General features: G+C 35.8%; 1 protein-coding gene across 12 annotated transcripts in view; it reads left to right on the plus strand.

The window, feature by feature from the left end:
- Positions 1–27,213, plus strand: part of CABCOCO1 (ciliary associated calcium binding coiled-coil 1) — a 168,745-nt gene that overhangs the window by 91,015 nt on the left and 50,517 nt on the right. For 3 of the 12 annotated variants that reach the window (XR_009536121.1, XM_060126472.1, XM_060126469.1), the window contains one exon: positions 2,837–2,890. The exons of the other annotated variants lie outside the window; for them this stretch is intronic. Coding sequence is in view for 2 of the 3 variants with exons in the window: in XM_060126472.1 (XP_059982455.1) it covers positions 2,837–2,890 (54 nt within the window). In the remaining variant the exon portion in view is untranslated. The remainder of the gene's footprint in view (positions 1–2,836; positions 2,891–27,213) is intronic. 12 annotated transcript variants of the gene reach the window in all.

The following is a 27,213-nucleotide window of genomic DNA, read 5'->3' on the forward strand; positions in this document are numbered from 1 at the left end:
ACTTGGCCCACCCCTAACATAGATCCCAGAAGTTGCATTTTTTCAAGTTACTAACGTAAAGTCATTTGACTACAACTGAAACAATCCCACACATTTATGGGCAACTGATCTTCAACAAGGGTGCCAAAAATACACAACTGAGAATGGATAGTCTCAACAAATGGTGTTGGGAAAACTGGATATTTACAAGTAAATGGGTGAAATTGGACCCCTATCTTATACCATACACAAAAATCAACTCAAAGTGGATTAAAGACTAAATGTAATACCTGAAACTGTAAAAGTCTTACAAGAAAACATAGGGGAAATGATACTGATCCTGGCAGTGACTTCATGGCTATGATGCCAAAAGCATAGACAAAAAAGCAAAAATAGACAAGTGGGACTACATCAAACTGAAAAGCTTCTGCACAGCAAAGGAAACAAAACAGAGTGAAAAGGCAACCTATGGAATGGGAGGAAATATTTGCAAATCATATATCTGATAAAGGGTTAATTACAATATAAGAAACTCCTATAAATAGAAAAAAAAAATCAACCTGATTTAAAAGTGGGCAAGGAACCTGAACAGATATTTCTCCAAAGAAGACATACAAATGGACAGCAGGTATATGAAAGATGCTCAACATCACTAATCATCAGAGAAATGCAAACCAAAACCACGTTGAGCTGTCACCTCACACCTGTTAGGAAGGTTATTATTAAAAATTTAATAACAAGATTTATTTATGTGAAGAAATTGAAACTTTTATATACTGCTGGTGGGAATGTTAAACGGCACAGCCACTTTAGCAGATAATAAGGACGTTCCTTCAAAAATTTTTAAATAGAACTACCATATGACCCAGGAATCCCACTTCTGATTATATAGCCAAAAGAATTGAAATCAGGATTTCAGCAAGATATCTGCACTCCCATATTTATTGTAGCATTATTCACAATAGCCAATGTATGGAAACCACCCAAATGTACATCAACAAATGAATGGGTAAAGGGAATGTGGTATAGACATATAATGGAATATTATTCAGCCTTTAAAAAGAAGGAAATCTTACCATTTGCAACAACATATGGATGGACCTGGAGGACATTATGCTAAGTGAAATAAGCCAGTCACAGAAGGACAAATACTGAATGATTCCACTTATATAAGGTATATAAAATAGACTCAGAGAGAGAACAGAATGGTAGTTGCCAGGGATGAAGGGAGAGGTAGGTGGGGAGTTGTTCAATGGATATGTTTCAGGTGTGCAAGATGAGTAAATTCTGGAGATCTGCTGTGCAACGTAGTGCCTATAGTTAGCAGTAGGGTATTGTACACTTAAAACTTGTTAAGAGGATAGAGCTCATGCTAAATCTTGCTACCACAAAAATAAATAAATAAATAAAAGAAGCAAGGGAGACACAAGAAATCTTTTGGAGGTGATGGATATGTTTATTACCTCGATTGTAGTGATGGTATAACAGGTGTTTGCATATGTCAAAATTCATCAGAATGTATTCATTAAATATATGCAATTTTTGGTATTTAAAAGTATACCTCAGTAAAGCTGGAAATAAATTTTAAATGGAAGTTTCAAAAAATCCAGTAAGTTGTGTTCTGGTTAGCTAGATTCCAGATTTAAAAAGCGAAGGAGGGGCTTCCCTGGTGGCGCAGTGGTTGAGAGTCCGCCTGCCGATGCAGGGGACACGGGTTCGTGCCCCGGTCCAGGAGGATCCCACATGCCTTGGAGCGGCTGGGCCCGTGAGCCATGGCCGCTGAGCCTGCGCGTCCGGAGCCTGTGCTCCACGACGGGAGAGGCCACAACAGTGAGAGGCCCGCATACCGCAAAAAAAAAAAAAAAAAAAAAAAAAAAAGCAAAGGAAAACCTTGATCTTATATGATTCTATTATTTAAGTATCTGACTATATAATTTGCCAATTTTACTTAAGAGTAATATATAAAAGTAATTTTTATTATGTGCAAACCGATTATCCAAGCCTTACTTTCTGATTTTTTTATTACTTTTAAATCTACTGTCTGAATTCTTTATTGGCTAAAGAATCTGTAAGTATGAGCTAGAAGAAAAGATATTTAAATTAAAACAGTCTGCCTTGAGTCCCCAGGGGAGTGATGAACTAGCATTTTAATTACCAACAAATTTAATTATTCAACCCAGGTGTGAACCATAAAAAGTTTGGCAAACTCCTCTGTTTTAAGTAAGTGCTTTGCATTTGTATGAAAATATGATGCCATCCATCCATTTCTAATATAGAATGCAGATTCAGAAAACTGTCAAGACTCGTACTGTGGTTACATCACTTCAACAATTTATAAATTCCCAGAACACTGCAGCTCTCAGTATTAGACTATAAAGAGGGACATGTACCACCCAAAAGTTAAGCCCATCGATACGGGGATTTTCATCACTGCAGCTTTCTACCAGTCTTTCCCTTCATTATTAGGATTTATCTAAATGCCATTTTTTGGCAGAACTGTAATGAAACAAGTAATTTCTTTAAAGGAAACAGATTTGTTATGTAAAGTTATAGAACTACATCTATAACCACTGCTCTTGTTGCTCTTTAAATTTAATGAAACTTTCCATTCAATAAAGCTTTCTTGGACTTGCACAGCATTCTGTTAGTCCTCAGAATAATAAGGCAAGGCCCACAAAGACACTTGGCAATTGTCAAGATTACAATTACTTTTATATTGATTTAACTCTAGTAAAATATCAGGGTATTGTCATCTCCTGGAGAACAACTTGAAAATACACTTGTGAAATTGAAATTTAGGACCAGAGGCATTCTAAAAATCTTAATTTGGACCAAATCTCCATCTTTATCATTACAGCGAACGTTTGCAGATCCTTACTGGGATGAGGTGAACCAGTTTGGAAATGCTTTGGTATTTATGTTTTGATTCTATTTCTACATTTGCTAAGATTTACCTATCTCCTGTCTAGTTAGCTAGACATACCATTATAAGCAATGTATACCATTTTTAAGTAACACCAATTTTATATATCATTTACATATACTATTTATAAATACATACCACTAATAAGTAGTAAATGCATTTATCTATTGTAGTGTCTTTTGGTTTTGATTGCTTAGCCTGAGAGTTCTAAAATATTCCAGTTGTTACAATATAATATAATTTTAACCTCTCTAGATTTAGGTTCGTCCAGACCATGCATCTTACCAATTTTGCTGTATTTTATGATAAGATTTTATGTTGAATGTATGCCACAAAAGAAAGATTAAATTACCTATACTTTTTTTTTCTTTAACCAAGAAAAAAATTTGCCACATGTGAAATCTACCTATCTTGAGTTTTGAAAAGTAGAATTTTCTAATTTAGGAGAAGGACTCACTATTTTAGGTGTTTAATCAAGGGTCAGATAATGATAGAATGGGTTGCTGTAGTTACAATTTATACCAGAGTCACACTATAGTGCCCTCCTGTGGAGGTTTCATTAAAACTTTATTTTTGTGCTGATGAGAATGATTTTCAAAATAAGTGACAAAATCGTTGCATTCAAATTACTGAAGTTTGATATCGTTTGGTCATTTTTTTTCATTTGTAACTAGATGTTAAATTACTTTTAAAATATAAAAGCATTCACAGTTCAGAAGATTTGCAGTTCAAAATACAAATTGAGGAATGGCAGCTTTTTAATCTATATTTCTTCATTATTTTATTGAAATGGATTTCTTTCCTTGACTTTTTCTTAAATAATTAAATAATAAGGGGGAAAGAGAATAATCATATCCTTAACTAGAAAGATAAATTTTTCAGCTAAGACATTCTCAGATTTATGTCATGAAAACGTTTTCATTGTTAGAAGCATAAAGACTATAATATTTTAAAATTACAACAGAAAAATTGACAATAAAAGTTTAGAATGTACACTCATTTATATATACCAAAAAACTGTGCAAGAGGTGACTTTTTTTTAACTCAAGGTTTTTTTCCCCATTTAAGATTTAAACTTTTTTCTGAGGGTAAATTAATGTCACATATTAGGTATTTATTTCAAAATAATTTGGTTTGTTTTTCCTCTCAGCTCTAAACTTTCTTTTACTCTTAATTTCAGGAGTACAGTAACATAATTTAATTACCATATGTGGCATGCACATGCATATATATGTGTGTGTGTGTGTAAATAAAATAAAATAGAATATATATATATCCCAAGACCTTTTTACTCTTGGTCCACATTTATAATCAAGTTCAAGTACAAAAGTCTCACTCAGATCAGTGGATTTAGGTGTCCCGTAGTCCCTGTTGTATTGATATTTAGTCTTTCCCTCTGGTGGCCTACTGCTTTACTACCCAACCTTTTTCATTTGCTAATGCCTGCTCACTACTCAAAACACACCTTACTTCTTTAATGGGAAATTAAACAACCTAATTAAAACTTTTCTGAAGAAGTAGGAGAGAAAAAAAAAAAAACACTAAAAAGAGTTGAGACAAAAGCCAGAAAGCTATCTGCAGCATTTTATGTCAGCAACAAATGCAATGGATTTTTGTCTCCTTACATAAATCTCTTTAAATCTGTTTCCTGCAAATGGAAAGGGAAAAACACTGGTTTTTCAAAGTTTAAACATCTGTAATTACAGACTATCAGGCAACTGGCAACATTCATAACTAGAGAAGTAAAGGGAGCTCTTTCTGAAGCAATAGCCATGATCAAAGAGATTATGAGTAAGCTCATCCAAACTAGAAGTGTTGGACAAAATCTTAAAATAAAAACAAAAATAAGATGAGATAACGTGGATCAGAGTGGAGGATGGCATTTGTTTCCTTTAGTAAAAATAGTTTCATTAGTGAGACCAGGTGAGATTCGAACCATACTTAAGAAACTCAACCTAACCCTAAAAGTAACCTTAAATTTTTAGTTGAAGCATGTTAGTACTGAGCGTCCTTCTGTGGTGAGCATTCTTCTATGTCCTAAAGAGAATCCAGGAGAAGAATGTGATTTTCCAAGGTCAGAAGTATAGGGAGTTCCACTAACAAGCAACAACATTTCTGGAGCTTCCATCATGGCGCAGGCCCTGGAGGTCCTCCTGAAAAAGATGAAGGCCTTGCCTTCAAGTAATTCATTTCATAGCTATGAATGTTGTCATTGTCTGTCACCTAAGTTCCTTGCAGGAAACTTTTTTTTTAAGTCATAAATTCCTATTCCCCTCTCTACCATGTGAGCTGTGGCAAAACTGCTCTGAAGGCTTGGTGAAAGTCAAGGAAGACAAGAATAGGTAACGAAGTCAGATAAATGATGGATGAAAGGAATATGTGAGGAGATGCCAACAGTTCTGAGTCAGTCTTTCCTATAGTCCCTTCTCTTAGTTCTGAAATAATGTGGTTCAGATATCCCACCAAGGGAACCCTATCCAAACCTGACCGTGTACCTGAATTACCTATAGTGCTTTTAAAAATTAACTTTTGATCCACCACCTACCCCCCGCCATAATTCTAGTTCAAGTAAGTCTAGATAGGACTTGGCATCTCTAGTTCTTAAAAGTTCCATGGTGATTTTGATGTACACGCATGGTTGAAAACCAGCTGATTAAACTTTGTCTGCCCAGCTGGGTGTCATTTGCTGGCATAGATTCTACCCTCTCCTCCCCCAGAGAGGTAAGAATTTAGTATATATGGTAGAGTCTCTGAATTGTCTCCCAACATCCATTCTTCCCTTTTTCCCTTAACAGAAGATTTTTAGCTGGGCGCATAGTTGACTAGGATAGACTTCATTTCCCAGCCTCCTTTCCAGTAAATGCGTAAGTAAACTTGGCCACAAGAGTTTTGGCTGATGAGATGTAAGAAGAAGTAAAGTGTGGATCTTAACGGAATTGTCCTTAAAAGGAAGGAGTGTACCCTTCTTTTTTGCCCTACTCCTATTTTTCTGGGTAGAATATGAAAGGGATGGCTTCACATGGAGCAACCATTTTGGACCATGAGGTAATCTCGGGAATGGAGGCCAGCGTAGAGGAGCAACAAGCTAGAAAGAGCCCAGACCCCAAAAGACTTCATACAAAGCAGAGTCAAAGTAGCAGCTTTCTTTTGCTTACTTCTGGACTTTTATGAGAAGACGAGATAAAATACTATCTTGTTAAAGCTGCTGAATTTTGGGTTTTCTGTCACGTTAACAGCTAAATGCTATCCCAGTACACCAATGTCACTACTTTACAGTGTCAACAAACAAATATTATCCACTTTTCATTTTGAAAATTAAATTAACTTAAATTAGATTTAAAACATTTTTAATGATAGCTCCAGAATCAAAATGTTTTTTATAGTTTCTCTTTTCAAAATATTTGTATTTTTCATATAATTCTAACGTGCAGATTTTTGGAGTATACATTATATTACCTAACAATTATACTGGACAGTATATGTTGTAGCAGTTTGAAACTTCTTGCAGATTATATTCAGTTAAAAGCCTCATTAATTCAAACCCAAATAATTTAGAATTTCAGACACATCAACCTGGTCTGCACTAATAGTAAAACTTTAGTCTATAAAAGAACAAAGACACATAATGTAGACAATATTACATGGAGGCTGTTTATAAACAGCCTCTGTTCTCTTAAGTAGGGCAGGGTTTGAATTTGGCAGCTTTTACTGTTTATATGCAAATGGACATTGCTAATTATAAATGAAGTGGTTTTTTCCCTAAGTTATTAAGGTAGATCCAGAATCTCTACTTGTAACATTTTATTAACAGTTTCTTTCAGTTAATGCAGCAGTCTTTTTAACAGGGGTTCTGCAAGAGAACAAAGTCCTACAGAAAATTATTTAAATGATTATTAATTTTCTCAAGGATGGTACATAGTTAGTAAGAGTCTAGATGCACAGGAGAGAAGTTAATTCATTATAAACAGTAGATGCCTTGGGCATGAGGGCTAAATTCTCTGGAAATCCTGGTTGAGAGGCTGAGAACTGCTATGACTTGGAAGTAAAGTTCTATTTAGAAAATATGCTATAAATCAGACAGCTGTCAAATTCAGAATGGCTTTCCACTCAATTCATCCAAATTAATATTTGATAGATATAAAAGTAACTTTAATTTTTCAGAAATTTGAACTCTTTTTTTATTCCATATTTGGTAAGAACTATGATCTAAATGTTATAAAAAGCAATTGATAAAAGCAGTATTTTGAGCAAAGTAACTTGGCAATGTTATACACAACATCGTGAAATGAAAAGTGATTGGGGAACAGAAAGCTAAAGTAGGAAATTGAGAAATGTTAAAAAAAATATAGGACTAGGATATAGAAATGGAAGTGGAAAGGAATGGACATATGTAAAAAATACTATAAAGAAAATTTAACATAGAAGTTGATGAAAATTTGGATATGAAAAACTAAGAAGTTAAGATGAATCAAAACTTGTACAGATTTGAACAAAAGAATATAAAAGTAATTGTGCCAATATGGAGGGCCAACTGTAAATTATATGTGAATTTTTGACTGCATGAAGTGTCAGTGCCCATTACCCCTGTCTTGTTCAAAGGTCAACTGAACATTCCTACCAGCATTGCATGAGGGTTCCATTTTCTCCACATCCTAACCAACACTTGTTATTGTCTGTATTTTTTATTATAGCCATCCTAGTAGGTATGAAGTGTATCTCATTGTGGTTTTGATTTGCATTTGCTTGATGGCTAATGATGTTGAGCATCTTTTCTTTATGTGCTTTTTAGCCAGTTGTATATTCTTTTTGGAAGAGAGCTTTTCTACTTTATTACAAAGAGAAGAAGCCTTTATGTGGTCAGAAAAATACAAGGTTGATCTTTTTTCCCTTCCTGTGAAACAGTACTGTTCAAACTGCAAAGTGAATCATTTCAGTTCACCTCTTTATGTTCTATCACATTCACTTTGGAATGGCTGCCTTCGGCTGCTGAAAATCTAACCCTTTAGTGAAAGGGATGACAAAGTCCCCTGACCAGCAGTTCTAGAATATCCCAGTTTTACTTGGTGCTTCGATGTATACCTCCTATATATATCTCTTCTTTGGAGAAATTATTCACATCTTTTGCCCATTAGAAAAATTGGGCTATTTGTCTTTTTATTGTTGAATTGTAAAAGTTCTTTACATAGTCTAGATACAGGGTGGTTTTTTTTTAATCTATTTATTTATTTATTTGGCTGCACCGTATCTTAGTTGTGGCACGCGAGATTTTCATTGCCTCGTTCAGGATCTTTAGTTGCGGCGTGCAGGCTCTTAGTGGCAGCATGCGGGATCTAGTTCCCTGACCAGGGATCGAACCCAGGCCCCCTGCATTGGGAGCGTGGAGTCTTAACCACTGGACCACCAAGGAGATCCCTAGATACAGGATTTTTATCAGATATATGATTTGCAAATCATTTCTCCCATTCTGTGGGTTGTCTTTTCACTTCATTGATGGTGCCCTTTGAGGCACAAGAGTTTTTAATTTTGATGAAGTTCAGTTTATCTATTTTTTTTTCTTTTGGTTGCTTGTCCTTTTAGTGTCATATCTAAGAAATCATTGCCTAAATCAAGATCATGAAGTTTTATACCTCTGTTTTCTTCTAAGAATTCTGTAGTTTTATAAAACTCTTACATTTGGGTCTTTGATCCATTTGGGTTAATTTTTGTGTATGGCATGAGGTGTTAGAGGTCTAACTTAATCCTTTTGCATGTGGATGTCCCTGTGTCCCAGCTCCATTTGTTGAGCAGCTTCCTTTTTGAAAGCAATGGACACTATATCCCAACCTTACCCACCTTGGTTCCACCAGGCTGCTATGAAAGAAAACATAGTTCTTGAATCACCAAGAAATCCCAGCTCCATCTTTTTAAATCCCCTTTCACAAATCTACCAAGGTGACTTTTCAAAAGTTTTTCCTACTTGAACTGAGATGCTAATTTCTCTATTTTATGCTTCACTCTGTCCAAATATGTTACCTTTTCCCAGTATATGGGAAAATACCATATATGTTCCTTTTTTATTTTAAAAATTTTACAACTTTTTATGTTAGTGTTTCTTTTTTATGTCTTTGTTGGGTTTTTTTTTCACAGATTACAAATTTTCTAGAAGTTAAGGAGGTGCCTGATAAAAGTTTGATTATTTACACTATCGAGAGAATACTTAGTTTTTGAAATTAAAAGATGTAGCTTTATTCTCAAAAGCCACAAATAGAAGTATTTTCCTCTGACATAACTGCCAAATCTAAACAAATGTAAATGTTTCATAACAAACCCTTTAATGATTGCTTTTAGATTTAAAACTAATATCTTTAATGATTGTGTATTACCTTCATATAAAAATAAATGTTCACTAATAATTATTCAGTTGTAAAAATTTTTCCTGCCTTCCAAATTTAAAAAATTGTCAGTGTGCATTAAAAGCATGATGAAATTCAAAAAAAGAAAGCACAGTAATTGTGCCATTGACATAATTAGAACAGACAATTTTCATAATGATACTAAGGGTTGTGGTGACGAGTTTAGTGTTAAATACATTAAATTTAATGTGATACTAGAATGACAAAATATAAACTTCCTACAGACACTTGGAGATTTATGGCTAGACAAGTACATTAGAAAGTAGATTGAATTGGGAGAGAGAACTCTTATATAATAGTCTTTATCTAGCCATCTTAGTGCAAGTGTGGCTTCTACCACCCAGTGTGACATCATGATACAAGGTTGCGTCATGCTACAAGGTCATATTGTGATGTGAGTGTGTCCTTTAGGGCCAGGTCCTGGACATGTGTGAGTAGTGGTGGAGAAACCAGGTTTGAAATGTATGGAGGAAGAAGCTAGTCTATGGAAAATTCTAATAGTCATCAGCTATGTAAAAAGTTATTTAAGTGTTGTAATAGGAGTTAAATGACATTTTAAGAACGCAAATATATTTTTGAAGACTTGGAATAAAAACCCAAGTGCAAATGAAATGCAAACATTTTATTCAACAAATTTTGAATATATCATTTTAACTGTAATTTGGGCAGACTTTTGGAATGTTTTAGTTCAACAATTGAGAAATTACAACTTCTGATTCGGACTTATATTCAGAGAACCTTCTTTTGTCATTTTTAAATTGATTTATTAAAGAACTGAGAAAAATTCAAAATAGAATATGAAATAAGAGCAATGCAGAGGAGAAATTAAATCAATAGAAATTATTCTGACACCAGTGAGTAAATTGTAACCCCCCCCAAATTCAGATCATAGCAAAAGTAGTAATTCAATAAGAAGCACAAAAGTTTTTAATTTTGATGTTCAGTTTATCTACTTCTCTTTTAAATAGAAGCAATGAATAGGCTAGATTGCTTGATAGTCCAGTTAGTGAAGAGGAATGAATCACTTGAACACATTGTAAGAAGATTTTAATTTCTTGCCTTTTTACAAAAAATACTAATATCATTGAAGATAACATCAAGTGTATAATATTACTCTACAGTGGAGACATTGACACAAATTGGTTAATGAGTGCCATCTTTCTAAGGAATAAGATTATTTTAAATTGTTTGCTGCCTAAGAGAACCTGAAAAGAACCTTAAGTCTTACAGTTCATATATGGAGGAAACTTGCCACGGGTCTTTTGAAATTTGACATGAATCCTAAAATGCACATGATATTACCAATAATGAGTTGTGAAGCTGAAATTTTTCTAAACTATATCAATAATAATAACAATTTCTATTAACCAAGCTAGAGGAAAGACTAAATAATCTTTCTAGTGGAAAATAATATGACAAAATGTTTGTTATATGAAGAGCTGGTTGGAGTATGAAGCCCAAGAAATAAAGTGAAATGTATTATAGATATAGGTCAAGCAGTTGACAATTTTTAACTTATTTTAAAATTCTGTGATACTTGTGGAATTGGTCAGCTTTTTAATATATCTAATTTGTTGTTAGTTCCTTAATCATTCTATGTATTCACTTGTGTGATTTCTGTACATTCACTTGTATACACAATTTTTTTCATAATTTAACTTCAGGCTCCACAAAGCCTGCTCTGGCTTCTCCTTGTACCTGGTTCTGACTGGGTAGGCAGAGAAGGGAGACGAATGAGAAGATGATGGCTCTCGTCTGGGTGGCTTGGAAAGGGTGGTGGCAGGAAGGTAGGGAGAAGTAGATTCCAAATCTATTTCAGAGCAGATCTGGCAGGAGTGGCTGAAGCGTTGGATGTAAAGGTGAGGGAAAGGGAGGAGCCAAGGATGCTGTGCACCCGGCCCCCCGCCCCCCACCCCGATTCTGATTTGAACAGTTGGGTGGATATTAGCACCATTACCTGGAAGCCTGGAGAAGGAACAGGTTTAAGGGAAGAAATATAGAGCTCTTTCAGACATGCTGAGTCTGTCCTGATTTCCTCACTGTACTACACTGCCTTTCCATTGCTGTTCATACCTTATATTGTAGTCATGCCCACATTAGACTATAAATTCAAAGAGGGCAACAACTGACTCTTCTTTGCCCTCCTGAGCATAAAATTTTCATTCAACTGAATTTAACATGTGTTGCACCAACTATATGCAAGATGCTTTACCAGAGCTATTTTTAAATCCTTTAAATCAAGCTCTACCTACAAAAAAAAATGCAAATCCATAAGAACCCAGGTTTAGAATGAAATAGACCAGGGTTAGCACCTTAGTTCTGTCACCTGCTAATTGTGGGCTCTTTGAACAATAGCATAACCTCTCAGAGCCTCTTGTTCCTCATCTGAAAATGAGAATGATTATCCTTACCTCATAGGATTATCACAAGTAAAAATAGAACAATGTATGCAAAATGCTTATCACAGTGCCTAGCATACATGTGCACTCAGTAAATGCTAGGATGCACTTGCATTTGGTTTTCTTGCCAATACAGATCATATCTACAGCACAACCATCACAAAATCAGTGTACTAGAAAACGTTAATAGAGAGAAGTTACATTTTCAGCCTAAGAACACATCTTAAATAATTTCAGGAGGAGATAATAGGTTTCTGAACTCTTCCAGTCCCAAATAGGGGGAGGGGGACGAAAAGGCACTGTGAGCAAAAATAGAATGAATTTACCCAATTCTTTGCTGCACTATTTAACCTCTGCTTTCTTAATCATATGCACAGCAGGGGAAAGGATGTGCTAAAACAATTCATGTGTCATGAACAAGCAGCCACAGATTTTAGCTCAAAACTCACACTAGGAAAACCACCAGTTGGAAGTAAAGTAATAAGGCCAAATTTATTTTTTTAATTGAGTCTTGAGTTACAAGCAACCCTTTAATTACATTAATCAAGCAGCCTTCCTCTCAGCAAATGATGAGGGAAATACATTGTTCTAACTTTTGCTAAGCTTGTTTTAAAAATTGCTGGATATTATTTGGACATATGGAAAATAAATCCCTTGATTTCTTTTTTATTTTTTTCTGCATCATTTCAGTGTAGCTATAGCAAAAGACAAATATACACTTGCGTCTAGACATGATATACTCTAAAAGACTATAAATCACATTTTAAATTTAAAACCTTTACAACATTTAAATATTTAAAACATTAGCACCCCTCAAAATTTCATTTTGTCATTGTTAGACTTTAACGTGATAACTCTTATTTCCATTGTTCTCGTTTTCGACTCTGATATATGTTCCCACAAAATCCCCAAGAAAATGGGCTCTACCAATTGGATGATTGTCAGTCAGAAGGTTACTTGCCCCATGTGACAGATGGAAAACCTAAGGCTTATAGGAAATTTAATGACTTAAACGTGCGAGCTGGAACTAAACCTAGGCCTACTTGACCCCAACTTTCTCCAACACCACGTGCATTTCCTGTCCTGTAATGCTCTCCTACTCTCTTTGCTTTTGAACATGCACTTTCCCTGTCTGTATGTCTGTGTGTCTTTCTGTATGGGATTCTCTCTCTGTGTCAACCGCATCTGCATGCTGACTCCTATTTATCGTTCAAAACTTAATACAGGTACCATCTCCCCTTTACAGTTTCCCTGAATCTCTTCCTCTCTTGCCTCCAACCAGAATGAAGTAGCTGTCTTTCCTCTCTATTTCTAGAACACCCTACATATACTTCTAGCAATTTTCTTGTGTGTCATCCCTACCAAGACCCCCCACACACACTCTAGATTGTGACCTCCTTGAAAGTAGAGGAATATTTGATGATCATCCCTGAATACCCAGGGCTTAGACAGTGCTGGTTTATAGTGCATACTCAGTAAAGGCACACTGAAAATGATTGTATAATTAAGAGTTTTAAAAACATAGAGTGCCTTACTTGCTGAAAAAATTATGAAAGTTTTAAGGAGGACCTGGGAGTTTAGCTGAACTTTTGAAGATATATAGGATTTATAGAGGAGAAAGGAATGTTAAAGTTTAAAGCAAGTGATTTGTAATAATCCCTGAATCGAAAATTTCCAAAATATAACATCGTTAAAGGAAACATCAAGAAATTTAAATTATATTTCTGTCATTGCCAGAATGCAATCAAATTGAGGATGCAATAAAATAATATTTTACGGTAAGAGCCCTAAGAGTGTACATTAAACGTTTTCTTTTCTGGTCTTTAAAAATGATTATTGCTGTGTAATTTACACTTTGTTCAAGTAATTAACAACAAACATGGCATCTTTTAAATCAGTGTCACCAAGCAGCCCAGCACCAGTTCATTTAATCTAATGTTTCATAAATGAAACTTGTTTGAGCCAGGTAGTTCTTCTCAGATAACTAATAACAATCTTGGTTCGTGGTGAAACAAAACTCGCCCTTCCGTAGGAGGCACTCCTGTGTTGCACTGGCCTATCAGCCCTCCTCACGCTAGGAGGCACTGAGGAGTCAGAACTGATGTCCTCAGAAAGGAGGCGCCATTAGCCCTGGTATTCACTGCCGTACAACAATCATAAACCAGCATCTAAGAATAAATACAAAACCTTAGTGTCTTACTAAGAGAATGGAGCTTGAAAAGCCCAGTAATTCAATAAAGTTGAAATAAAATATGGTAAACATTTTGGAAGGGAGGTGCTGTGGTCTGAATTTTTATTTCTAAATGCACACCTATATTCTGCAGACCTATATTTAAGTAGATCAGCCATTTGCTACTTTTGTCTTGGATTAGTATCTAGGCACTTGCAAGAGTAGCAGTATTTCAGTGCTATTCTTGTGTATGTATATAGTCAGTAATGTTTGTCCAGGGCTTTGGGAGGAAAGGGCTACATAAATGTCAGTAGTTATTAATGTTTGGATTTTTTTATATTTAGCTATCAAATGTGTTTTTCATAATCTGTGACCAGAGGTCTATTTGTGTCCCTCCAACTGTAAACATTTTAAGCAAAAATAACCATCAACCAACAACAGTATTTGTCCTGTTCTTCTTTATTATTAAAGTAGTCTTTATCAGTAATTAGCAATTATGCTCAATTTCTTCAAGAGCCAACTTTATTTTCACATGTTTTCATACGAAGGTGGTTTAATGCCACTTACTCCTCTGCCTCTGGGTGATTATTACGAAGAGTAGCTAGCTGACATGGTGTCCACCTACATACTCCACCATGCCCTTCCCTTCTCTGCTCTTGTCTCTCTGGCTTATTCCCTAACCGGCACATCATTCAGTCATTCTGTCGTCAGGTAAATAAAGTGTGACTAACCCAATAGTCTTCTCTTCTAACCTAACTGTAGCCATTTTCACATATCATTATAATGGATTGTACAGGTGTTTGTACCCCCTGCCTTCCAACTCCACCTTCAGACTGACTCCTGTGAGAGCAGAAACCCGCCTGTGATGGGGCTGCCTGGATGGAATGCACCCAGATCAAGTGAATTGAACTGAAATCTAAATCTTACACAAGAAGCAAAGCTTCTTTTAAATGTGATCTGGTACAGCATGAAGCTTACTAGCGGAAAATCAGAGCAAAGCCAGCAAAATGGCTTTTTACTTTTCTCTTAAATGGTATTTCCACTCTATTTCTTTGAAAGATCCAATGTATTTTTTTTTTAAAGGGGTCGGGAGTATGAAATAGTTGGGTTGACCTACAACTAGTTCTCGAGACTAGAGTTCAACTTCCAGTTTAGGTTAAAAAAAAATAGATTTGGGGCCCTCTTACCACATGCCTATCCGCTAATACATTTTTTTAAGAATCATACAAATTCCCATGTTTGGCATTGACTCATAAGAACAAGAATGGTCGAAATTTACTGGCAGGGCTACATAAAGCAGTCTACAAATACAGGCCTATACTCTTTCTGGCTCAAGCTAGCAGCATTAGCCCTTCACTTTTATGAGCACTAAATTCCACTCGAGTTTTAATAATAATAATGATAAATATAATAATAAAATCTTGCTTATATAAGAGGTTCATCTTGTTAAAAATACGTTGAGACTCATGGTACTTTATAGGACCCAATTTATACTCTGATGATTTAAAGGTGATAACTTCATGTGATTCATTGCCAACTAGTTCTGAATTTTAATAATATAATGACTCATCATGATCTTTTCGTTTCTTAGAGAACCAGCTTGGTTAAAACCATTATAGCTGTTTTTACTGGGGTCATCTGAACTACGATTCCCAGAATGCTCATTAAAGGGACATGCTTGTGCGTTCTGAGCAGCCGTAATCTATCATAGCTGGTGCCAGGTCGACACATTATGAGTTTACAGTGTCAGCCCAGTGAATTAAAGCTTTGTTGTAGACCAGCTTGCTATGCAATTATTTCCAGTTCATATCCTATAAATCATCACTCTTCACATGACAATCGGCAGTTTCCATTTAGCATTCGAAGCATCCATGTTTTGTCTTAATTGTGCTGCCTGATTCTGCACCTAGAACAGTGTGACATGACTGGTACCGATAGCTTAGAAAATAAATTTCACTGTCACCAGAACCTATTTAAGGAATATTCTATGTTCTCACTTTTTTTGTTGTTGAGCTGTTTGGTATTTATGTTAAAATAATAGGAAATGAATTTAAATAGAAACACTTCTCATGTCTTATCTCTGCAAACAAAAAAACATAATTTACAATAAATTAGCACAGCAGTTGTTAGTGTAGCTCAGCTTTATTTTGCAATTCTCACACCTAAGCTCACAAGATGACACTTTTTCTGATAAGGTAATCTTTATAAGGTAGTCCTGTAGTTGATTAAATCTGACAGATGCTAGTGAGATGGTGAAGTTCAGAGATATAACAGCAAACACTTCTTTTAAATTCTCGTTAAAATAATAAAATGTCTTATGATATACCAATAGGAAAATTGATCTGACAAAGGAATAAGTTAGTTACAATCCTATATTTCTGTATCCAATTATTTACCAATAAGCAAGTAAACAAACCAATAAATTGTAAGGAAAATGGTGTTTTTTGGAATAAAGAATTACTGTAAAAGATTATCTTCCCAGTCATTTCTTAGTATTTACCATCACTGCTGAGCCGAACGAGAATAAAATTTTCAAATACAAACAGAAGCTACAGGGACTTCTCTGGTGGCACAGTGGTTAAGAATCTGCCTGCCAATGCACAGAACACGGGTTCAAGCCCTGGTCTGGGAAGATCTCACATGCCGTGGAGCAACTAGGCCCATGTGCCACAACTACTGAGCCTGCACTCTAGAGCCCGCAAGCCACAACTACTGAGCCCACATGCCACAACTACTGAGCTCGCGTGCCACAACTACTGAAGCCCGTGCGCCTAGAGCCCGTGCTCCACAACAAGAGAAGCCACCTAGATGAGAAGCCCGCTCACCGCAACTAGAGAAAGCCCGCGCGCAGCAACAAAGACCCAACGCGGCCCAAAAATAAATAAATAAAATTTAAAAGAAAAAACAAAACAGAAGCTACAGAAATAGAATATGTCTTTTCATAACATTTTGATACTCTATGTGTTCTTCAGAACATGCCTTGAACTCCAAATCCTTCAGAGGTCAAACCTTCATCTTCTCCCAGGGCAATGATGATAATCAATGGGCTGATGTTTCCAATGATACTCCAATCCTGAATCTGTTAAGGCCTAGTTGTAGATTGAATAATTTAATTAGACTAACCTAATTAATACTATCACTTAGTTTTGCAATGTACCTTTATTATTTGAAAGGGGTTAGTTCTGGTTTCTTAGCAGAATTTTGAAACAGTAGCTCATTGTCCTTGCTTGTTTTTGATTACTTAAATGATGTTAGCTTTGTTAAAGTCGATTTATATCACAACCTATTGAAGCACTATATTACAGCACGTGCTGTTTTCTGATTTTCTCATCTAAATATCAGTTGCCTAATGTACAGAGTTCATTTATAAATACCCAGAAGTTCCCTGGATCGAGTAAATTAACATGCTGGGCCAGATTCTCCGGCTTCATTAGCAACCCCTCGTACCAAGGCTGTGTTCATACAAGTGTGAAAACCAGAACGATCCTTCAAGGGTTTTCCTGGCCTGAATAATTGCCTCGTCAGAGAACACGCTACACTCATCCTAGTATTCTGGTCTTACTGCCACAATCTATTCATTTTGCATAATTCCATGGACACCCCCTGGAAGGATCTAACCATTAGCACTGCAGGGAAATGTAAAGTCAAGGAGCCAGGCTGGACACCCAGGTGAGGAACAGCCTGAGTTATAGGTCATAGTGGGAGGGCAGGGGAGAGATACAGAAAACGTTTCATAAACTTTGGCACCCTCTATGTCAATAGACTACATAACAGGGGGAAATAGTAATAGAATGATTTACTGACCATATGAGACCACAGTGATTTCCTACCTTTAATTATTCAATAAATATTTATTACTTTCCCACTGTTTATCAGTCACCTGCCAGGCAGTCTAGTAGGGAACAAAACAGACCAAGTCCCTACCCTCAAAGAGCTTTGTTTAGGCTTTGTTTATTGTAGACTTAAGTATGTGACATGAAAATCTAAAACTAAAAACAAGCTTCACACTTTTAAGCTCTTCCGACATGCCAGGCACTGTGTAGGTGCTTTACACACATTGATTTAATCCTCACTAAAACCCATGCAGTGGGTAACTATTGTTACCCCCATGTTCTAGATGAGGACAGCGGCCCTTGCTGGGGGACCATGGATGAATAAGCATCCTCAGGAGCTGCAGTTATGCCTTTTGCTTGTGACAATGACAGTGTTTCAGTGTAGCAGACGACATAGGTTTTTTTGGTGCAAAGAATTTTAAAATAATATTTGTGCATTCTCTGTTTCTCACTCAAAGAAATGAAAGATTCAAACTATGGAAATAGGGGCCTAAAATCTGCAGGACAGCAGCAGCACTATATAGTCCCTATAGGACAGCTGTTGAGATGAAGCCAAAGCACCATGGCCTTGTGCTAGAAAAGTAACTCGGCACAGCTGTCTAATTCTTTTTATGAAATGGTTGGAACTGATCAGAAACTAGAGCCGCAGGACGGACAATGAAAGTCATCCACAACAGACCTAATATCTTATTCACCCAGGTTGACTTTAAAATTATATCAGTCATGAAAATTATTTCACTGTCTTCTGTCGTGAGTCACTGGGCTATATTTAATTTTAATCATTAAAATGTAAAAATAATAAAAGCCACCAAAATAGTCTATAGTCAATTTTCTGATAAAGCAAATTTGTTTTTTCCCCCATTTGTCATGTAAATGGCCTCCAGAAAGTTTTTCGGAGCTAAGTGTTAATTAGAAATATGGAAATGGATTTAAAGTACATTACAGCACACAGTGGAAGAATAATCACAAGAGATTTGTTCACACAGCCATACCCATTTCTCAATGTGTTTTTTAACTATCTAGGTTATTGGTTGTTTTTCTGCGTGCCTGTTCCTAGAAGAAAAAAAACAACTGTGATTCCAATGAAAACAGTAATTACAATTACAACAAATAGGACAAATCGCTATTTGATCAGGAATATGCAGTTTTAGTCACCAAAAGCAAACTGATGCTCCTAGACTTTCCTATTTACTCAGATGAATTAAGCATGTTCTCAGATTTCTTTATAAACCAAATGCTTTTTATATCTTGCCATCTTTAAAAAAAAAAGTTCAATCCTCCATGCCTTACTTTTGTTAGCTTATTTTGGAACAATGTGCTGTGGTGCTGTGAGGAGCCAGTGAACAAATTCTCTTTCTGAAATTCCCTGAGAACTTATGCTTTCAGATGCTTATGCTTTCTAGTATGCATATATCATTTTACTTTTCTGAACTTCTATTTCCTCACTTATAAACTGGAGAGAAACATTTTGGGGGAATCCATAAAGAACCATAAGTGGGGTTTCACTTGCCCCTAAGGATTGGGTACATGGACTTTGGAGTCAAATAGATCTGGGTTCAAGTTCTGAGGGAATTCCACATTCTCTAACTATGTGACCTTGACCAAGTTACTTAACCTCTTTGAACTTTAGGTTCTTCACCAAAACATGAGATCAATAAAACCTCTCCTCACAGCGTACTGTGAATTGAAAGACCTAATATTTGTGATGTGCTTTCTAATTAGCCCAATGCCAAGCTCAGAGCAAGTTACCTATGAACGAGAGCTGCTTTTTTTCTTCATCAATGTGCATCTTCCTGGTGGCCAGCACGGCCACAAGTCCAATGGGTATCATTCACATTGTTTTGGGGGTCGAGGGTGCTGGCAGGCAACCCATGGAGAGCAATGTGAATCATGGCCCCTGGAGTCAAGCAACTCAGAAAGTCTAACAATTGTCTGGTGTTACTGCCATCAGGAACTACACGGGGGGAGCGGTAGCTCTGAGGAATTCTTCAAAATTTTAAACTGCTCTTTGTCTATAAGGCAACTATTAGTCAGTTTAAGCAATACAGTCAAGTCTGTGAAAAGCCGTTTAGGTGTTTGGCATTGTGCTAATCAAACAAATACCCTAGGGCTCCATTCATCAACTGAGAAATACAGGCATTGCCCTGATGCAACAATAAACCATCAGGTTTGCTTCTCCAAGTGGTATCATTTTTCAGGACAAACTTTTTAAACTGAATCAGAGCTGATCAGACTGGCAGCCCTGAACATTTTTAAATGAATGGTTACCCTAGCGAAAGACTCAACACCTAATGAATGCTTCCTGCCTACAAAGACCTGATCTGGGGTCTCATGATCAGTAAGACATGGTCCGTGCCCTCAGGAAGTTTCTACGAAGTGATGGGAGATCACTCATCCACGGCTGTAATTCAGGGCACAATGTAACAAGTACCATAAGAAGAACAAGCAAATACTCTGAAGCGCAAGAAAAAGGTCACTGAGGTGAATGAGCTGGACTGGAAACCCAGATGGAATATCAGCTGACAGGGACGAGGGAGAAATGCCCTCCCAGCAGAGGAGGTAACACAGGCAAGACCCTGGCTGGGAAAGCACCTCCATCTATGCTTTTTATTTTTTTCTTATAATAAATATTTATTGAGCACCCACTGTATGCCAGGCACAAGCCAAGTAGCCCAGTGTGGTTGGAGCTCAAGATCTCTAAGGCAAGAACTTGGACCCAATGGGCATTGTCATGAAGAAGAAGGGAGCAGGTCTGGCAGACATCACGGAGGTGCCCCCAACACGTTTGTGACTGATTTAATGTTAGGGACAAGGGAGAGTTAACAACTGAAGACAACCTCAAGATTTTGAGTCTGGTAACCAAGAAGCTGAGAGAGAAAGCAAATGGAGGAGGAATGGGTTTGGAGAAGATAATTAAGTAGAAATAAATGGACAAGCTTCAGCCTGTCTAAGATTCCAGTAAGTACTGAGTGTGTAATCCAAATATTCTTCTACATCATGACATAAAAATACTGAATCTGAGGTTCTGTATAGGCTGGCGACTGTGAGTCTTGTATAAATAGAGAAAAAAACACTCGAAATATAGTAACATAGGATAGAACATCTGTAACTAGACTAGAGATGACCTAGTCCAACCCCCTAATTTTACAAATAAAGAAACCACATCTCAGACATACTCTCTACAGAGCCAGTCTAGGACTCTGACTACACACTTAAGCAGAAAAAAAAAAATCCAGATTTCTAAAACATTCAAATCTGGAATACAGATACCACCTAAAATTTTCAGAGTTGCTGTTATTTCAGTTTGTTTGTTTTTAACTAAACTAGCATGATTTACAACTTATAGGTGAAAGATCTTTTTTGATAAAATTCTATTGCCATATACGCCATTGTCCACAAAGTCAGTTTCGTAGTTAATTTCCAAGAATTCAGATTCCATGAAAAGCCTCAGAACTTTAGGGTACCTAGAGCTGTTCTTTGCAGGGGAAGACATGCCTCTTCTTAGGTCACTGAAACAATGACACCCCTGTGTACACAACAAGGGCTGCCCTGCATGGAAGGAAGGGCTTAGGTGCTTCCTGAAAAGAGCCCTGTTTGTAGAATGCCGAGTACATAAGTGTAATCAACAGCAGTTTCCTCTGAAGCAAGAAAATCCTGCCCTGCTGACCAAAGTTGCAGAATCAGTTAGTGTAGATTTTAAAAAGGAGGGGGGAGGGAGGTGGCGGAAGCTAAGCAGAGAGGGAAATATTTATAGCTGTGACAACATGTTTCCTTGTAATAATTTATGAGCCCACTGGAGAAAAAGGAAACATACAAACTATGAATAAAATATCCAAAATATAAACATTATGCCTTCTGCAAATTTTCTTTAGTTAAAAATTAAGGTTGAGGTTGGCTAAAGTAAATGAGTATATTTTCGTGGTCTCCTATTTCCTTGATGCTAAGGCTTACCAACTGATTTACAACTTCCTGTGTTGTTTTTTAATCTATATTTGTCAGCACATTTTTAATGTCAGATTACTTAAAATAGACATCTTGGGTCTAAGAGGTCAGGAATAATAATATTATGTTGACTTCTCTAAATATTTCATAGCACTTACAAACATTCTAGTTTAGGCCAAAAAAGCTTTATATTTCTAAATGAAATAAATTTCAATATAGTTTTAAGATTTCTTTTTCTTTCAACTGATGTCTTCAGGGCTGAAGTGCAGTTCAATCCATATCCTTTGAAGTTAAGTAAATTACATGTATACCTTTATCCAAATAGTTTCAACTTCATTTTACTCAGATAACTTCAATTGGGAAAATAACAGGAAGTCCATGAAAAGAGAAGGACAAGAACCAAGGACTTAGGGTTCTTCCACTGGAGTTTCTCTTCTAACCATTATGATTTGTAGTCTCTTATAATTTCTGCAAATTACAGGTACTTGTTCAAAAAGAGTATTATCAAGTATAAAAGCCATGAAATAGCTTAATCTTCATATAAGCTACCATAAGATGTATTTAAAATGCAACATTTATAAAATCAAAATTTTAAATTTATATTTCAAAATAGGCTCTCCACAAAGATAATTGCATAACTCATTATTCTAACTGATACCTAATTTCCCAATTCTTAAAACAAGAGATAATTTAGAGTATTTCCTCAATTTTAAATACTAAAAACCTCAAATTTAAATAGAACACCCTAGATGAAACCAAACAAAAATTCACCCATGATCAGAACTGTTTGAAATACTTTATTCTGAGTTCAAGGATATGCCTTTTAGAGTATAACTTAGTAAGCTAAACAAATATACCCTGAGTGGCTTCTAGAAGACATTTTTGAAAAGAATTAGTTATTTTCTAACTGTTTTTAGTGGAACCAACTGTATTTTCAGTCTCTCACCCTGAGGAAGTTGCAAGATAAGGTCAATTCAAGAATCGAAACTAAGTACAATGTTGAACTTAGTAGTTGTAAGAGCTCTGGTATTTCAATTTTCACAAGAAAGACATGTTGAATGTTTGCCCTAACTTTGCTTTTGACGAAATTTGTTAAAGGAAATCATATTTGAATTGAACTCAATCTGGGAAACCACAGGCCACATTGGATGCTGAAAAACAAAAGATAAAAAGAGTGATAAATTGTGGGGGAGGGGAGAAGCAGGTTTTCTAATTTTGGAAGTTGGGCATAAACACTCTCCTTTTCTAAATGAGGTGGTTTGCAGGAGTCCTGACCAGGCCACCTAACTACCTAATTATGTCATGCTAGTCCCAAAGGAGAAGTTGTTTGGATCCGAGGAATTGGTTATAAAGGGCATTGGATATATGTTTGAGAGTTTAAAAATTGAGACTATATGGAAACAGGGTGATGATGTGTCCTCATTGACAAATTCTTCTGAGTTAATTGGATTGCTTGGGCGATGTTAACAATTAAATATAGAAATAGCATGAACCAGTATCCCCAGCATGGCTACTCTAATCTGTCTTCCAGTGCTGGCATTAGAAAGATGATCCTTTCGATAATAACAGTAATTATAAATGATAATAATAATACACCTTTGGGTTTAATAATACTTTCCCTTTGAAGAACTCCCAACATTTTTACCCACATTATCTAATTTGTACCCTGAAACTATTCGATGAAGTACCCAGGTAGCGATTATCATTACCTTCCTTTTACAGATAAATAAACTGAGGCCTAGGGATTTCTTAGCATCACACAATTAGGAATAGAGCCAAGTCTAAAGCCTATCATTCAGTGGTCTATCTTCCACATTATTGCCGTCTTTAGAAAATCTGGGCATTTGAAGTACTGTTCTAGCTCTCACGAAGTGTTTGCACCAGAGCCAGATCAAAGCATCTTTTCCTGTTAAATTGTATTTACATTACAAGAAGGTACCCTTTTTCAAATTCATTAGAGAGGATTTTGTTGTCTGAGGTCATTAAGATAGGAGTACTCGATTTCTTTTCAAATTATAGTGTTTCTTTTCAAATTATAGTGTTTTCTTATGCAGAAGTACACTTAGAAATACTAAAGATGTCTTAAATACTCTGGAATCAGTTTAACTATCTAACTTTTTTAGAAAAAATATCAAGCCCATGTTAAACAAGATCAAATCAAGAGATACAAATAAAATGGGCACAAGGTGTTAACTGGAGTGCCCTAGCCAGATTGCAAATTGGTTTACTGGGGCCCGCCAACTTAAATTCGTCTTTGCAGCTTCAGCTGGACGGGGTAGTCTTCATTTCCTGTCCTCACTTGTTGTACTGTGTTACGGTTCACTGTCTAGGTGATTAGCTTGTGAATCTGATGGTCTCAGAGCTCTACTAAGTTATAAATGTTCAAACTACCAGTATGCTGTGAAAAAAAATAGAAGTTGCTATTAGATGTCTATTCATACCCTGCAGAAGCCTGGCAACATTTTGAACCTTTCAAAACGTAAATACTGCATATTAAGCATAGGAAAGAAAATTAATGTGCTGCATTTGCGAATTTATTTCCAGGTCAAAAAGGCAAAGGGGGACGAGGACTCTTGTAGCAGAATTGATCTTCTACATTTATAGGGTATGTTAAGAAGTTTGAAATGGCCTGAACACAAAAGAAAAACACTTTAGAAATGGATTAATTTTAGTTTCTCTGATAATCTCAGCTTTTGAATTTCCTCTTTTGATTTTAAATTTATGGCTTCAGTATGACATTACCAGAGTTGATTGCATTTTGCAGGTGACATTCATGTGTTGTTACTTTATGTGTAGTATATTGTGGGCAGTGGGTTACAATTTGTGTTAAAATGTTCCAAAATGACACAGTACTTCTTAATTAGACTTGCAAATGAGTAGTGCCTTTTTTTCAAGGAGAGAAAATAGTTAAAACATTACAGGAAGTTTTGTGCTTTTTTTTCCTTAGTTAGTATTGGGAGAAGTTTGCCATAAAGTTTTCTTCCTGAAACTTTGACAGTTTGTAGTAAGTTTTGATTTATATATGAAGTCATCATCTGACAATTCCAAATAAGTGTCTTTTTGAAGCATACCAGTTTTTTATGTGTCTATAGCCCAAAAAGAGTTTAACAGATTTATCTTTTTTTTAACCATTCAAAACAGTAAAAAGTTGTCATCTCAATGGCATTTTTAATATTTTGAATAACCTAATAACTAAATTTAATAAGTTGATAATTGCCATCTTAATCATAGGTTTCAGTGATACAAACAGTACCCACAAATCACCTACACTTTTTTCAAAGAAAAACAATCATAAATAACAATAAAAAGAATAAGAAAACAACAAACAAAAACAATAAACTACAGTTAATGCTACCAATGTTAACACATAAAGTAGAAAAAGAAAACATGCAGTAACACAATTTTCAGATAAAATCTTTATACTTCTTCTCAGACACAATAAGATCTAGAAGCAGATTCTAATTCTTATAAGTATTTTTCAGACCTAAACTGACCCTGTCCTTAGTTCCAGGAGGTTCAAAATTCCTATCATTTATTCCCATGGTAAATGTCCATTTCATACTGAATATATAAATTCTTAAAAGAGCTCTAGTGATTTCATTTGGTTTGTAAGTAAAGATCTTGGATGTTTTTAAAGCTACATAATGTTTGGTGATGAAATTTTGTACTTATGAGTATTAAATTATGCCAAAAAGCCATTTACTTGATATTCTTTAAATACCATGGCACAATGCAACTAAACTCAGATTATAAACCATCTTAAATAACACTAATGCAATGTGCACTTAATGAACACTATAACTAACTTAATTTTCATGTAACAGATAACATCTGGGGGAAATGTATATTGGTAAGTTATGCAAAACTAATTTCTAGCGACCACATCTGTAGATGTTATTTATTGTATGTTCACTTAACAGTTCATTATTCTGTTTAGAAATCTATTCTCTTCTTTATTAGAGCTTTTAATGTACTCACCTTAGTTCAAATGGTCTGCTCATTATCAGAAAAAATATAAATGGCATTCACATGGAACAACATGATTGTTTTTATTATATCCATTTGTGTGCAAGCGCTCAAAAATGGCAAGAGAAACACATTTATTGCTTTACATTCAAAGTAATATTTAGGAGGTATTTGAAAGTCAAGCAAAACCAATCATTTGGCCAAATGATGTACGTGTATAATCAGAAACTCCTGATTTTTAATCTCAGCATTAGGCCTCAGGCAAGTCACTTAAAGTCTTTCTCTTTGTTTTCTGATCTGAAGATTATGGGTGCTATTCTCTTATAGACTAAAAGAGGGGGTTGCTAAATCAGAGTCCCAAATAGGAGTGTTTTTTTAATAAACATACTTGATCCTTTTTCTGTTTTTATTTTAAAGATTTAAGAGGTAACATATTATACTTTTGAGGAAAAAATATGAGACAATTACAGTTCTACAGGAATGTATAAAATAGTTATAAAACTAGCTTTATTTAATTTGCTTCAACTATTCATAGACTTGAGGAAATTATAACGTTCTTTCAGAAAATCTAACTTAATAAAGCTGACCATGTCTTTCTGTTTTAAATAGATCTTATTACAGAACCAGTGATGTTGTAAAACATGAGGTTTTGTTAAAAAAAAATACAAAGGCCTAATTGTATTTTTTAAAGAAAGTATTGCATCAGACGGTTTCATTTAAACATATTTGCTGGCTCTGTGCTCTCACCACAATTATTGATTCTAATTTTCCTTCAACTTGTTTTTTAAAAAGGCTACTTAATGGGGGAAAAAATCACTATGATGCTTCTGGGCACTATGTTTATTTCAAACTATGTGTTTGACAGTGTACCTTCTTACTGCTAATGAAATGACTTTATATTTACCCTTATCTGAAATTGGGACATTCCTTTCCCTTATGGTATCTTACTAACGTAGCCAAATGTAACTCTTTGTGAAAGAGAAAAATGTAGCTGTGGTTTGGTTCATTGATATTATGCAAAACACCCTGAAGTAAAGAAATTCTCACTGCCAGTTTTTGTGCATGAATTAAATCAAATGAATAGCTGTATGAGCTACACTCGTAAAATTCAAGGAAAAGAAAAGCCCAACTCTCAGTCAGACCTTCAGGTTCTTGGGATAAATAGGAGCTTCACTCCACCAAAGAAGGGGTGATGTGGAGCTGAGGAGTACACACACACACACACCACACACACAGATACACACACACACAGAGAGACACACCGACACACACCGACACACACACACACACAGACACACACACCCCGACACACAGAGACACACACACATACATACACACACACACACACACACAGAGACACAGACACACAGAGACACCGAGACACACATACACACAGACACAGAGACACAGACACACAGAGACACCGAGACACACATACACACAGACACAGACACCGACACACACACACACACCCCGACACACACACACAGACACACACACTGACACACAGAGACACACACACAGAGACACAGAGACACACACACACATACACACAGACACACACACAGACACACACAGACACACACACACAGAGACACAGACACAAAGA

The sequence above is a fragment of the Lagenorhynchus albirostris genome, chromosome 16, assembly GCF_949774975.1.
Source record: "Lagenorhynchus albirostris chromosome 16, mLagAlb1.1, whole genome shotgun sequence".
NCBI classification, from domain to species: domain Eukaryota; kingdom Metazoa; phylum Chordata; class Mammalia; order Artiodactyla; family Delphinidae; genus Lagenorhynchus; species Lagenorhynchus albirostris.